Raw genomic sequence first — 15,738 nt, 5'->3', positions numbered from 1 at the left:
TTTTCTCTCCAGTTTGAGATATAATCAATACATGTAATGTTAAATTAGTTTCAGGTATACAACATCATGATTTCAGTATTTGTATATATTACAAAATGATCACCACATTGTCTAGTTAACCTCTGTCACCTCATATAGCTAAAAAATTTTTCTTTTTGTGATGAGAACTTTTAAGATCTACTCTCCTAGCAACCTTCACATACACAGTATTGTTAACAGTAGTTGTGTACAAATTTTTGTGTGGATACATGTTTTTAGTTTTCTTGGGTATATTAGGTAGGAGTAAATTCCTGGACCATGTGGTAATTCAGTTTAACTATTTGAAGAACCAACAAACTTTTCCAGAGTGTCTATACCATTTTCTATTCCCACAAGCAATGTCCAAAGGTTCTGATTCCTTCACATCCTCACCAGTGCTTCTTGGTATATGTCTTTGAGTTTAGCTCTCCTAGTAGGTATGAAGTGGTATCAAATGTAGTTTTGATTTGCATTTACCCTATCTTTGTTTATTTCTGATTTTAAAAATTTTCTTTTCATCTTCAAGTATTATAGTGTTTATCTGGTATGTTTCTTCTAGTTTAGTCTTCATATTTAGAATAATCTTTTCTTTTTATTTTGAATTCTTTCCTAAGTTTTTCACCTCATTTTCTAGCTTTTCTTGGTTTGATCTGTGCTGCTCCTCCACATCCTGTCCTGTCACAGCCCATTTTGAAATCAGAGGAAGCAGTCTTGGTTGTTATGGACATGCCTTTCTGACATATTTCATTGTCTGTAAGGATGTTGTTCAATCCCTTATTTTCCTGTAATGGTGTCATATCTGGTTTCACCATTGGTACTTTCTGGTGCTCATTTTTAGGTGACATCAGTATTCTTGTATTTTGAGAAGGACCGATAATGGAGGGCAGCTTGCCTCTTGGAATTTCTGACCCATCCCTCTTGTCTCATGTTGCCTTCCTGGTGGGGCCAGTTCTAAGAGGATGTGTGCAGAGGAGGCAGTGCTGCCTTGTGCTTGTGGTCAATTGGTGGCGGGGCAGATGCCTCGCAGTGGCAAAGGCTTATGTTAAGAATTGGCTGTAGAGAGATATAAGCTAGCTCTCCTCGTTCCTCTGGCATCTACCATGCATGCCCCCCTTCCCCCTAAAGAGTGACTGTGAGGAGGTTCCCTAACAAACAGGCCCCTTGACGCAGTTCCTGCAGTAGACATCTGTGAGGGGGCTACTCCATCTCCACTGGCAATACCACTGCAGGTGTTAGTTTAGTCCAGCAGGTGGACTTCTTCCTGAGAAAGTGAGAGCTTTGAGGTTTGAAAGCAAGTGCTTGAAATCTTCAGTATTATTTTTCTCCTCTTCTTAGCCTGCTTATACTCTTATTTATCTCAAGGTTCCAAGAAAATAACAGTAGTATAGACTTCTGGAAAAGTTTACATTAGTGTTTGAGCTCTAGGATTGAAAACTAAAATGAGAAAACACTGTGGGGCACTGAGCTCAGAGGGGGAACATTGTAACTGCTGGTGTAGAAGAGGGTGTCCCTAATGCAAGAGTGATGGGCACCTCCAGCCCCACTTTGGGCTAAGCAGATGGCCTTTATTTTCAACCAGGCAAACACCTGCATCATCAGAGTGATGAGGAGTAGAAAGCACTAGATGCATAGCCATCTTGTGTTGAAAAGAGGTGGGATGTGGAGCTGCTTACCTCTTCTGGCCTCAGTTTCCTCATCTAAAAATGACCGTTGGAAGGGAAAGATGATTAAGATTTTCTTCAGTAACAAAGCAGTCTCTAACAGTGATTCTCAGCCCTGGCGATATCACCCTTAGAGGACACTGGCTTTGGTTGATTGTCACAGCTTGGCTGAAAGTGCTACTGGCTTCTATGGGCAGAAGCCACCCTACAATGCACAGGACAACCCATGACAGAAATATGAGGTATAAAATGTCATGATGCCAGGTGAAGAAACCTTTAGTGTAAGATGTAAGCAACTGAAAGGTCTCAGTCTGTCTTTACAGTTCCTTAGAGTGAGGCTTTATCTTTCAGGAAATGTGCTGACTCAGTCTCAGTGTTTATTTTTGCCAGATAATTATTTTTAAATCTGTTAGGAGGAGGGGAAGACACTTTCAGAAGAGACAAGCCACAAACGCGTGTAGGATTATCAGTGAGGCTTGTTTCTTGCTAAGGGTTGCCCAGCAATGACTTTGATTTGCTTCATTTCTCCATTTCCCAGTAGAAACCAATATCGGCTGCCTGTTGCAGGCAGATGTGCCAGTCACTGGTCATGTGGGGAGGTGTGTAGTCTGAAATTTCAGAGTAGACTTATTGAGGGGCATCTGTTACTTTAAATGACTTGCTGCTATACAGAAGGCCTAGATAGGGCTCCTCAACTGGGGCTCTCCCTCATCATCAGGATATTAACTACAGGGAAGTTGACGGGTGGGACCTCGTAGTCACCCTCTAGGGAGATGTGGAGGTATACACGGCAGACACAAGAGGAATGAGAAGGAAAGCCAACTTGTATCTCCTCAGTAGCTGCTTTGTAACTGAAGAAGTACAGTACAAACTGCTGAGACAGGAGAAGCTTCTGCCAGATGAAGGTCAATCAGAAGCAAAGAAAGTATGTTATGGTATAGAGAGTGTATACAGAGTGCAGAATAGAATGTATAGAGAGTACATAATCTGAGGTACACAGCCATGCACGATATTTTGTTCCTGAATCTGCAGCAAATGTTATAAGGCCTCAGTTAGCACCCCCTCTCCCACTTTATCAAAAGCTGCCTTATCACTTGTCATCCTTCATTTTAAACAGGGCAAGCCTCCTTATGCTGCTTCAGCAGAGGAAGTGGCCAAAGAACTGAAGTCAAGATCCGGGGAATCCAAGTCCTCTGCCATGTCTTCAGATGGGTCCCTGGCTGAAAATGGAGCGGTGGCTGAGGAGAAGCCAGCTTCCCAGATGAACGGGAGTGCGGGCGACGCCAGGGCCCCCAGCCACTCGGAAAGTGCCTTGAACAATGACTCTAAGACGTGCAATACAAATCCTCACTTAAATGCACTAAGCACAGACAGTGCTTGCCGTGGAGCCGATGCTCTGGAGGCGGCTGTCTTAAAGCAAGAAGAATAAACTTATTTTTTATAGAGGGTGAAGGATGCTGGAAGGATAAGGATTTAGGAATATCTGGAGAGAAAGAGAGCCTACAGTTATGTACATTTTTTCCTTTCCGTAAGAGAAAAATGAGGACTTTGGAAATTCGGATCCCTCTTTGATATCAGAGATTTAAACAACACATTTTTTAGTTTTAACCAGTTGTAGTCAAAATGCTACAATAAAACAAAAAGAGAGAAAGAAAATGAAGAGCATTTGACTCCCACATTTAAAATGAAGTACACACAAAGTTTAAACTGGTTATGACAAAAGCCTGTAGTTGTGTTTCTTGAACTATAAAGAAAACAAATTTTGGCAGTCTTTAAGTATATATAGCTTAAAATATCATTTTTAGCATTCGGCACCATATGTATGCCATTATCTTTGATTTTGCATTACTGTTCACAAGAAAGCTTTAAGGCTTTGATTTTATGATTATGAAAAAAATAAGGCACAACCACAGTTTTTCTTTCTTACTTAAATTTCATCACTGTTGATGTGGTTCTTTTGCGTTAAAAGAAAAAGTGCAACTATCAAAACTAAAAAATTATAGAGTAATATTGCCGTTCTGATTTTAAATATACAGTACATCATACATACTTTACAAGCAAGTTAAATGGACATAAAGTTGAAATCATAGAAGATGCAAATGACCTTTCAAAATCAACACAATGTGTTCTGAAACTTTTCGTGACTTAATACCATGCATCTGTGATCAATGAACTATGTGGTTTTGAATCGGATGTAGACCATTAGTGCTACTACTTGAGCTAAACTTCTGCATGGTTCATAATTTTAAAAGTGTGTAGTTAATATTATGCATGTTATTGTCCTTTCTTCCATTCTTACCAGTATGTGCCCATTTGCAAAACAAAAATGCTAATAATCAGTAATAGTCCTATAAAAGATGTTAACTCTGTTTAGTCATTGACTGATCTTGCTCTAACCTTAAAATTTTGTGATTATTGACCTCTGTTGCATTTATTCTAAAACCCCCCCAAAATTATCTAGCTGTTTCGAATATCAACATTACCCTGGTGTATTCACTGCTGTATGCATTATTGTTCTTTGTTGCTGTTTTATGCCTTCATATTAGCAAAATATGAAATTCCGTGGAAAAAAAAATCCCTTTGATCTTTAAAAAACAAAAAACAAAAAAAAAAACAACCCCCTTTCTGTAGCAGGAAACAAATTGCTTGTTCTTGAGAACTTTCCCATCAAGAATTTAGTAGAAGCAGGTATACTTATATCATTTTGATGTTTTTGTTAATGTTTCCAAACAATGTACTTTGAAATCAGAATCACTTCTTATTCGTTTTCATATAATTCTCCTGATGCTCTTCATCACACATTAGTGATCAGAAACGAGATGTAATTCCCCAATCCCTGCCCGCAAGACCTGAGTAGGATCTTACTGTAAGTTGAAGGGAGTTTTGCCCTAACTCATGGATTGTGCAAGAATGAACTGCTGTTGGGTTTGACTGATTGTAGATGGGTTGTGGTGTGGTGTATTGAAGGCTATTGAATGCAACTTACAATGCTTAATAAAAATCTTTATTCTTTTAGTATAAAGAATGGTGTGGCTTTAAATTCCTTGTAAAAACATAACGTTTACTGAGGTTTTATTCAAATTGAAACAACTACTTGAGCTGGTCAAATAAATAAGATTTAGAAATATTTTGTTCTTTGTAAGTAATTCTAGGTTTCCAGTTCTAAAGGAACATACATAAATGGTTAGTATGAATATTATGCTGATGTCTGAGTTTCATAGTTATCAACAAAAAATTCTCTGATAGAGCAGGCTTAGACATTTTTTTCTAAAAAAGAAATGTAATCTTGATTAAACTACTTTTTAAAAAAATCCATACTTCATTCAGATTTGTTTAGTTTTTACCTGATGTTCCTTTTTGTTTGGGGATCCACCACATTACATTTAGTTGTCATCTCTTCAGACTCTCGGACTGTTTTGAGGAGTGCTGATAAGGTATTTTGTTGAATATTCCTCAGTTGGGATCAGTCTGATGTTTTTCTCATGAGTCAACTGGAGAATATAGTTAATATGACTTATCACTGTTGATTGACCTTGATTATCAGGCTGAGGTTTAGTGCTGTTTAGGTTTCTTCACTGTAAAATTGCCCCACCCTTTTCCATCTGCGCCCTTTGGAAGAGAGTCACTCTGCACTGCCCACACTGTAGGAGTGAGGAGTTATGCTTGAGTATCTAAATTATGTAGTGTTATTGCGCATGGCAGATTTGTCTTTTCCCTCATTTCCCCATACGTTTTTACATCAGTGAGTTCTGAGTGCTTAGCACAGGACAGGGTGGCGGCAGGCTCTGAGTACACTTTACTGGTGGTTTTCTGAGCATCCATTGTAAACCTCTCATGTTCTAACAACCTCAATAGTGCTAAAATAGGAAATGCTACTTTAGGAGCACTGTTCTGGGTGTTTTGGCTCATTTAATCCTCACAGTCCTATCAGGACGACACTATTATAACCACCACTGAGGCTTTTTTTTTTTTTTTTTTTACCTAATCTGACACGGTTAGAAAGCGGTAAAGACAGCTCCAAATCCGTGCTGTTGGACTCGAGTCCACGCAGCTGAAGAGCCGGACCTTTAGGCTGTCCCATCCCCTTGGCTTGGCCCCACTGAGCGTCCCCTGCAGAAACCCGTGTTAGGTCGCTGTTGGCATTGTAGCCGTGGCGTCACCGGTGCAGGGACTGAATGTGCGCGCTCGGCGCCTACCGCGCAGAACCCCGGGCGGGGTGGGGCCCTGGTGGGACCGGGAGGGGAGAGAGAGCGGCCTCGGGCTCCCTGGGGTAAGCAGTTGAGGGAAGACGTGGGGCGGGAGAGGTTGCGCGCTTCCTGCCCCGCGCGGACGACAGGGTCTTACGCGGGACGGACAGGGCCCGTGCGTAAGGCAAGGCGGGGCCTGACGTGGGGCGGGGCCTGTTCACGGGGCGGGGCGGGGCGGCTCCGTCTGCCTCCCTCTCCACCCCGCGCTGGCGGTGCGCGCGCACCTCCCTGGAGTTCCGCAGTCCCGCTCCTCCTGCGCTGCTGCTCAGGCCAGGCTCGCGGGGTCCGTGGTGGCGTCCTCACCGTCGGCACCCGGAGCTGAATTCTGCTCGCGGAGCGCCAACAGGGCCCTCGGGGACGGTGGCGGCAGCCGGGACTTTTTCCGCACGGTCATCGATCAAGTCATGATTTCCAGAACCCAGTCGCGAAAGACCCTCCTGGACCAGCAAATCCCCGGTCTTGGGCCGCGCGTCCCGGCAGCCCGGAGCTGCGCGCCCCCGCGGGAGTGAGTAGAATTGGAGCGCTCCGGCTCTGCGCGCAGACTCGAAGTGCCCTGCACTCGCACCGCCGCGTCTTTGGGATAGTGGTGACAGGTGATGAGGACCCAGCCCAGCGGGCCGGCTGGACGGCCACCTCGCAGGTGCGAAACTCTTTCAGTCCGGTGTCTCCCACAGGTTTCTCCGTGGCAGGCCGTGCTTCCAGTGCCTGGCCCTGCTCCGGAGGCCAGCAGTGCCGCCCCTGCCGCGACCCCGCACGGCCCTCGCATTCTCTGGGCAGACCCACCGCCTGGCGAACAGCCCATGGTTCGGACAGGAGAGGGAGGCACGGACTGGGCAGGAAGCAGAGGAACATCGAGGGCACCACGCGTGACTGCGACACACTGGCCATCCTGCCCACGTCACCAGGATCGCATCCTGAGGAAGGCTAGGGGCCAGCAGCCATGCGGGCCAGCCAGGAGTTGGACCGAATTTTGATCTGGTGTTGACCATTTCTTCCTTTTTAAAAAATAACTTATTGATCTCCTTTTCTCCTTTCAAAAATGATGTTTATTGTAAGAACTTTTAAAATTACAGGTAAAAAAAAAAAAGAAAAATCACCAGTAATTCTTCCATCCCGAGACACCTGTTGTTAGTATTTGCTCTTTATCTTCCCTTTTTCTGTGCAATATATTGATGGGCTTTGTTTTATTCGCAAAAAATAATCAAGCCATCCATACATATTTGGTAACATTTTTTTCCCGCTTAGTATCATTTTGGGCTGTCTCTGCCTGCCATGCTATACTCTACCACAGCCCCACAACCTGCCCGCCCATTGTTCCTGGACGTGGCCTTACTTGTGGCACCCCCAGTATCAGTGGGTCGTTTGTGTCAGGCCCAGCTTTAGGCCTGGAGGTGCTGAGGGCAGCAAGGGCCCTGCCTTTATAGCCTTTTTATTGGGTGGGGGAGTATACATGTGTACAAATAAGACTATTTCAGACAAGATGAGGAAATTAAAATCAGGTGATGGGGTATGTGGCAAGGAAGACCTTTGGGACTAGGGGTGACAAGAATGGTGGTCTGTGCAGAGGGGTGTCACCCTCAGGCCCAGGCCAGACGCAGTGGAGAGAATCTAGGAGTGCGAGGAGAAGCTGCCATTGCAGAGTGAAAGTTCTGGGCATGCTTGAGGCCCTTCCCAGGTTGTGAGTGTTCTCCAGGCAATCAAGGAGGGAGAGACACACAGAGGGGTGGAAGGCCCGGTAAGGTCCTCAGCACTGACCATACCCCACCCCACCTCGCCCCCCCCCCCCCCCCGACTTTGCCAGGGTGACCTGAAAATAGTTCCTGGTTTTCATGTGCTTGGGTTGCTAGTGAGGCTGACATTTCCCTTAAGTTTACTGTGCCCTTAGTTTCTCCATTTTTCCAATTGACAAAGAACTTAAAATGTCCTGACTCTTTTGTGATTCTAAAATCCCAGGCCAAGGCAAGAATTTTAAGAAATAATTCACTATCTGTCCCCTCATCCATATCATCACCTGCAAGGACAAAAGAAGGATACCACCAGTCCTTTCCTGATGTTTGTATTCTCAGAAAGAGCTCTCTTCCAGTCATCTTATTCAACCCTCAATTCTTCTGAGAATGCTTTTCGCCCTCCTTACTTTACTCCTTATTCCCCACTTGGTAGAGTGAACTTTGCAGAAGCCACTTTGCCAGGAGCCGCTTTCGCTCTCCCTGTGTGGGTCCCAGGCTGTGGGATGCAGGGCTTCTCTCTCATCCTGTTAGCCTCCCTAGCACAGCCCGGGCCACAGATGACCCACAGACCTGCAGATGGGGCCAAAGCAGGCTCTGTACTAGGTGCCTCAACATGTGATGGGGGCTGGACTGTACCCCCAAATTCCTATGTTGGAGTCCTGACTCCAATCTCTCAGAATGGGAACTTATTTGGAAATAGGGTTGTTGCAGGTGTAATTAGGTTATGATGAAGTCATGCTGGAGTGGGATGGGCCCTAATCCAATAGGATTGGCATCCTTATAAAAAGGAGAAATTTGGACACAGACAGATACACAAAAAGGGACAAAATAGCCTTGTGAAGACTGTAATGATGCTGCCACAATCTAAGTTGCTGCTGGAAGCTAAAGAGAGGCCTGGAACAGACCCCTCCTAGCACCTCTGGAAGGAGCGTGGCCCTGCCGGCACCTTGATCTCAGACTTCTGGCCTCCAGAACCTGAGACAACACATTTCTGTTATTCTAAGGCACCCAGTCTGCGGTACCTTGTTAGGCAGCCCCAGGAAGCTGATAGACCCTATGTGCCACCATCCTGGTAAGTGCAGACTGTGCTCTGCCCAGGTGTCTTAACCCACGGGTGGACTGCCACCATTCCAGACTCTTATCTTGGTGTGACTTAGCTCTGGTTGCATGTTTTTCTTTTTCTTGATACCCAGAGGGGTGACCAGAAGTGGCCTGGGCCAACCAGAATGTAAATAGTCCCATCTGTAATGAACCTGGCTGGGTAGCAAGAACTGTGGCCCTGTTTCTGCAACAGGTAGAGGCTGATTTCAGGCTGAGGGGCTCGTCTTCACCTGATATTTGACCAAGTACTCCCAAACCCATGAATCTGGAATCCTCTGCATAGAGATATTCCCAGATCACTGGTTGCTTTATCCACCTGTTGGTCACTTCATGGTGGGTCTACTGGGGCCAGCAGTGTGCTTGCTGCTGGAAGACATCCATGAGCAGAACAGAGATCTCCCTGTGCTGTGGCACTTCGCCAGAGCAGGAAAAGGATAGTCACATGAAAATTCACATAAGAGAAAATAAATCCACATGAAAATGCAACAGCAGTGGTAATTTCTACAAAGTTCTATGAAAGAAAATGCAGAGGAAAGGAGGAACTTCCTATGGGGGGAGGGTAGAGGAAAGTGTGAGAGAGTCTCTTTGAGGAATGACCTGGAGTTCCAGTGGACATTATCCAGGCAGAGCTGGAGTCACTTCAGGGCAGGTGTCTGGGATAGCCTTGGTCAGCTGTGCCTAGCAGGTACCAGCAGCTCATGAAGCAAACAGCTGGAGGCACCCTCAGCAGACCTACCCAGTCCTCATCACACTACGCCCATTCCTGGGATATGTGCATGTCCATTCCTGCAGACCTGACTGACCCCAGTGTAGGCTGTGAGAATGTCATCCTGGTCCCAGTTTGCCTGGACTAGTCCCAGTTGGCCCCTGTTCTGGTATTTTATTAACAACACTCCTTGGATAGTAAGGTCACCTGGCTGAGGGGATTTTTGTCTACAAACTCAATGCTTCCAAACACCACAGGGTCATCCTAGAGATAGTCAACATACCTATCAGAAAAATCCAAAAGGCTTCCAAAGTGCCCATGGGTTCTGGATCAGACCAGCTTGGTCCAGTTACCCCAAGTAGGGCTCACTCTTAGAATTATCTTTGCATTCACCAGATGGATTCATCCGTCACAAAAGTATACATCCAGTATTGAACTCGTATCTCCTTTCTGACATCTCCCATCTCCCACCCCCAAGACAGTTATTGGCTGTCTGTCTCCCACTCTGGCATATGAGCTCCTTGGAGTTAGGAAAGTGTCTGCCTTGTTCACTGCTATAAAACCCGCACTAGTTGTGCACCAACACACTGGATTACCTAGATGAAATGGACAAATTCCTAGAAATACACGACCCACCAAAACTGAATCATGAAGAAATAGAACATCTCAATAGACCTATAACTATTAAGAAGATTGAAGCAATAATAAAGTACCCGACAAAGAAAAGCCCAGGACCAGATGGTTTCACTGGTGAATTCTACCACACCTTTAAAGAAAAGTTAACACCAATTCTTCTTAAATGCTTTCTAAAAATTGAAGAGGAGGGAACACTTCCTAACCATGTATTACACTGATACAAAAACCAGACAAAGACTCTAGAAGAAATGAAAACTGCAAAATAATATACCTTACGGACACTGATGCAAAATCCTCAACAAAATACTAGGAAAACAAATTCAACGACATATTAAAAAGATCATACACCATGACCAAATGGGATTTGTTCCTGGAATGCATCCTTTAAATCAATAAAAATCAATCAATGTAATATACCACATTAATAAGATGAAGGGAAAAAATATGAGCATTTTAACTGATGAAGAAAAAGCATTTGACCAAATTCAACACCCTTTCATAAAAAATGTTCAACAAAATAGGAATAGAAAGAAATTTTTTCAACATAGTAAAGGCCATATATGAAAAGCCCTAAGCAAACATCATAAAGGTGAAAAAGTTAAAAAAAGCTTTTCCCCTAGGATCAGGAACAAGAGAAAGATGCCTCACTTCTGTCAACACAGCATTGGAAGTTCTAGCAAGAAAAAATGAGCAAGAAAAATAAAAGTTATTCAAAGTAAAAGAAAAGTAAAATTATTTCTGTTTGTAGGTGACATGATCTTATATCATGTAAAATCATCAAGATTTAGGAATGCTAAAGATTCCACAAAAAACTGATAGAACTAATCAACAAATTCAGCAAAGACGTAGGATGCTATATCAGCACACTATAGTCAGTTTCATTTCCACACATTAAAAATGAGCAATCCAAAAAGGAAATTCGGGACATAATGCTATTTCAACACCATCAAATAAATAAAATACCTAGGAATAAACTTGACCAAGGAGACAAAAAGATTTGTACTCTGAAAACTACAAAACATTGCTGTAAGTAGTTAAAGAAGACACAGTAAATGGAAAGAAATCCCATGTTCATGAATCAGAAAACAATATTGGTAAGATGTCAATACTACCCAAAGTCATATACAGATCCAGTGTAAACCCCAACAAAACTCCAATAGCCCTTTTTGCAGAAATGGAGAAATCAATCCTCAAATTCATATAGATTTATAAGCCAAAACAATCTTGAAAAAGAACAAAGCTGGAGGACTCATAACTCCTGATTTCAAAACTTACTACAAAGCTACTGTAATTGAAACAGTGTGGTGCTGGCATATGAATAGACACACGAAAAGAACAGATACACAGAAGCCTAGACACACAGAAGTATGAAATACAGTAGAGCCCAGAAATAAACCCTTGCCCTTGTGGTCAAATGATTTTTGACAGTGGTGTTATGACCATTTGATGGGGGAAAGGACAGTTCTTGGCAAGTGGTGCTGGGAAAACTGGACATCTACATGCAAAAGAACAACAGTAGACCCTTACCTCGCACTGTATGCAAGAGTTAATTCAAAGTGGATCAAAGACCTAAACTTAGGAACTGAAACTGTAAAACTCTTAGAAGGAAACATGAGAAAGAAAGAAGATAAACAGATCTTTTCATATGCACATGAAAAGATGCTCAACATCACTAATCATTAGAAAAATATAAATCAAAACCACAATGATCATGGAGTTTCAGTAGAGCCAAAATAAAACTGAAACATCACAATGAAATACTACTTCACACACATTAATCACACACTATAATCAAAAAACAAATATACATATAAAATACCCCAAAATGAGAAAATAATATGTATCTATGAGGATGTGGAGAAATGAGAATGCTTGTGCATTGTTGGTGGGGAATGTAAAAGGGTGCAGGTGCTGTGGGAAATTGTGTTTTCTCAAAAAATTAAAAATAGAATTATCATATGATTCAGCAATTCTACTTCTGGGTGTACGTACATACAAAAGAAGTGAAATCGGGGACTTGAACAGCTATTCGTACACCCATGTTCATAACAGAATAAGTCATTATAGCCAAAATGTGGAAACAACCTGTATCATCGACAATGAATGGCTAACCAAACATGATATATACATACAATGGAATATTATTCAGCCTTAAAAAGGAAGTTCTGACACATGCTACTACATGGATGAACCTTGAGGACATTAGGCTAAGTGAAATAAGCCATTCACAAAAGGACAAAGACTGTGTATGAGGTACCTAGGGTCATCAAATTCACAGTGACAGAGAGTAGGATGGCAGTATCCAGGGACTGGGGAGAGGAGGTAGTAGAGAGTTAGTGTTTAATGAGGACAGAGTTTCAGTTTGGGAAGATGTTCTGAGGATGAACTGGTGATGGTTGCACTACACTGTAAATGTACTTAATGCCACTGAGCTGTACATTTAAAACTGGTTAAAATGGTAAATTTTATAATGTATATTACTATAATTTAAAAAAACAAACAAACCTGTACTAGCATTCAGTGCACATTGTTGAGTGACCAAATAAACACACACTGGAACATGCTGTTTTCCATCAGCTAACAAGGTGAACAAAAGGTCTTGGCCGCAAATGCTCACAGCTAGGTGTGCAGTGCTACAGTGTGCAGTGCTTCATTGGGGTACCAGGGTGAAGGCAGCACCTTGGGAGCCCACCGTCTTATGCCTGCAGGAGGCTAGGCCACTTGGGGTGGGTGGTGAAGTCTTGATGCTCACAGACTCCGGGATGCTGTGCCCTGGGGAAAGAGGTGGACTTGGTGGGTGAGCATTAAGGCAAAGGCAGACCACATGGAGAGGACACCAAGCTTAAGGCAGCAGAGTTCCAGGTATACCTGTGGCCAGAGAGGATGCCTGGACCTCTGAGACCACTGCACCCCTCCTCTCCGGGTCCTTATGAGGAAGTTCCCTTTGCTCTTCTTCCCCTCTCTGTGAGCCCTTGCAAGATCCAGGCCTCTGCTCTCAGGTCACCTCTGCCGAGCACCTACTTTGGGCCCATTTCCCTAGGGCACTGTGGCATCCAGTCCACCAGTACTTGCATATGTGTCGCTGTCTCCCTTTACTGCAGTACCAGCTCCAGAAGACTTGAGACTTCTCAGTGCTCCACAGGGGCTACCAAACAGCTATAGCACTGCTCAGCACAGAGCAGGTGCTCGATACATGCTTAAGTAAATGAATGAGAGGTCGGGAGAATATGGAAAAGGGAAGGCTTTTTGATGAGAGACAACGGGGAAGTCATAAGAAGGAGCCAAAGAGAGGAAGACTTTGGGATCCATGTTGAGATTTATTTTAGTCTGTATTCAGCAGGCAGCCATGCAACAGCTCTGAATAACAGCAAAGTCTCAGTGGACACTTCCAGATGCAGGTAGATTCCCCAAAGTCAGCAATGAATAACTGGGGGTAGGATAACAGGCTCCCAGGATATTTTGTGTGCTCAGGGTACCCTAGGAGAGTGACCAAGGGGAGCAGCATAGGCTCTGGCTCTGAATTTAGTCTGGGCTCCTGGCCTGCTCCCCACTCTCGTCAGCCAACTGACCTCCTTCATGAGGCAGTTAACTGCTTTGAGCCTGTTTTCACTTCTGGAAACGGCACCAATCCTACCTGTCTAAGATGCCTATCTATATACCTATCTCTAAAGTGGCAGCAATAACACCTAAGGTATTAAATGTGAGTGTTGCCTATGTAATCATCACTACCCAGGGGATATGCTAAGTGCTTCACCAGCAGCTGGGTGAGTGTTGGTCCATGTCTGGGAAGAACTAAGTACAGTGCACTGTACCTCTAAGCATTTGATAGATACTGGGTAACTATTATCATTATTTGCAAACAAGAAAATGGAAGTGTCAGAGATGAGGACTGCACCAGAAGGGTCTCCAGACATTTCTGGCTTCAGGGGACCACATGTGGGTGGATGTGGACACTGCTGGTTGGAGTGCTTCAGTGCTGCTGGAGGGGAAGGTAACAGCAATGCCCAGGCAGGCTCTCTGGGCCTCCTTGCGCACTCTGATTTGCGGGCTGAGCACTGTTTATCTGCTTTAATTCACACCAGGGTGTCAACAGTGGACAATGTTTAACAGTTACTCCCTTCCCAGAGCCATACAAAATGTCACCAGGAAAAAGGACTTTGGAGAGGAAGGTGACAGCTGGAACTCAGGTAGGAAGGCCTTAGCTCCAGACCCTGAGCAGCTCACCAAGGTGTGAGGGGGTGGGGAAGGAAGCTTATCCCTCTCCTCCCACTACCCTTCTCCAGCTTCTTATTTTCCCCATTCTCATCTTCCTCATGCTTGTCCCTCCCAGTAAGGCCCTGTCCTGGGCACTCCTGAGGCCGTGGTCAAGGGGTCATCTGTTGGAAGAGGATGGCTGACTATGTGAGGGCAGATTTTCACTCAGAAGTGAGGACTTCAACTAAGCTGCCCACAAGTGGAGCAAATGGTCCTTAGAGTCTGTTGGCGGCAGCTGAGGGCCTGTCAAAGATGCTGCTGTGAGGTGGTCTGGACCAGACTTCCTGTCCCGAGTTTGATATTCTGAGCTTGCAGTGGTCAAGACAGGACAGAGTGAGGAAGCATATACAGAGACAGGTTCCTTATTCCAATTTAGGAGCCCACTCTGTTCCGGCCCCCTGAGATGAGCAAGGGGGCCACAGTACACAGCAGCTGGGAGGGGCAGAGAGGTCTTGCTGTAGGATGGCTTGAGAAAATATCCCTACTAGCTGAGCAGCCCACTCATACACCCCCAAAATCTTGACCAGCCAGGTGAGGCAGGAGAACCACTTTAGGACAAAGGTTGTGGGGGGTGAGTCCCAGAGCAATGCAACAGCACCTTTCTACCCCCTATGCCTCAGCCACCAGCGGGATCAGCAATCTGGGACACAGACAGGCGGTTTGAGGCTGTTGCCCTTCCCGCCCCCTAGATCACCCAGGCCAGGGCGCTCTGACCAGGTTCCTGGGCAGCTCAATTCCAAATAATCGCTCTCTCTTTACAGAGCTGACTGTGCCAGTGCTCCTGGGTCCCCTGAATTCTGTCTTCCTCTAGGGCTGAACATGAAGGAAGTCCGGAGTAGTGTAAGGGGTGTGTGTGTCCCCAGTCAAGAACGAGGGGGTAAGACAGCAGGTAGGGGCGCAGGAAGGAACAGGAGGAACCCCCTGCCATGCTGCTCATCAGAACAAAGTTAATGCCAAGTAGTGTTTTTTCGGCCTTCTGAAGGATAGCATCCTATGGCCTCAGCCCGCACCCGAGGGGTCTCTTATACCCCAAGCCAATCTTTTCACCCCACACCCCGTGAGGGGGCCCCCCACCTGCCTTCCCTTTAGGTCCCGCCCCATGTTCTCCCCCGATCACATCCTCGCCCATCTTCACCCTCAGGGTGTTTCCACGGGCCTTCCTTCTACCCCCTCCTCACCTTCCCCCGCGGGTCTCCCGGCCCACTTTCTTTTCCGGCGAGTCCACCAGCCCACCTTCTCCCCCGGAGGGGTCCCGGACCCACCTTCTCCCCCGGAAGGGTCCCCAGGCCCACCTTCTCCCCTGCGGGTCCTTGGCCCATCTTCTCCCCAGCAGGTTCCCGGCCCGCCTTCCCCGCGGTCCCCGGCCCGCCTTCCCGCGGCGGGAGCGG

At 45.2% G+C, this 15,738-nt stretch overlaps 1 protein-coding gene and 2 long non-coding RNA genes across 4 annotated transcripts in view; 2 read left to right on the top strand and 1 right to left on the bottom strand.

Annotated features, from left to right (window-relative positions):
• The window catches only part of FAM120A (family with sequence similarity 120A), a 103,007-nt gene extending 98,306 nt beyond the window's left edge, over positions 1 to 4,701 (top strand). The window contains exon 18 of the mRNA XM_011384782.2: positions 2,797 to 4,701. Within this exon, the coding sequence (XP_011383084.1) occupies positions 2,797 to 3,108 (312 nt within the window). The 3' untranslated portion in view covers positions 3,109 to 4,701. The remainder of the gene's footprint in view (positions 1 to 2,796) is intronic.
• Positions 4,702 to 6,140: 1,439 nt separating this feature from the next.
• LOC111733718 lies at positions 6,141 to 7,143 on the top strand. The gene is made up of 2 exons (XR_002778135.1): positions 6,141 to 6,431; positions 6,601 to 7,143. It is a non-coding gene; the product is annotated as an uncharacterized LOC111733718 (long non-coding RNA).
• Positions 7,144 to 11,922: 4,779 nt separating this feature from the next.
• Positions 11,923 to 15,738, bottom strand: LOC111733717. Of its 2 annotated transcripts, none has more exons than XR_002778134.1 (2): positions 15,613 to 15,738; positions 11,923 to 12,868 (listed from the first exon to the last, which is right to left on the bottom strand). It is a non-coding gene; the product is annotated as an uncharacterized LOC111733717 (long non-coding RNA). The 2 variants fall into 2 exon arrangements; XR_002778133.1 differs by having other exon boundaries at positions 15,643 to 15,732.

This window comes from Pteropus vampyrus, unplaced genomic scaffold (genome assembly GCF_000151845.1).
Source record: "Pteropus vampyrus isolate Shadow unplaced genomic scaffold, Pvam_2.0 Scaffold623, whole genome shotgun sequence".
Taxonomy (NCBI): Eukaryota; Metazoa; Chordata; class Mammalia; order Chiroptera; family Pteropodidae; genus Pteropus; species Pteropus vampyrus.
This window is presented reverse-complemented; position numbering and strand designations above follow the sequence as displayed.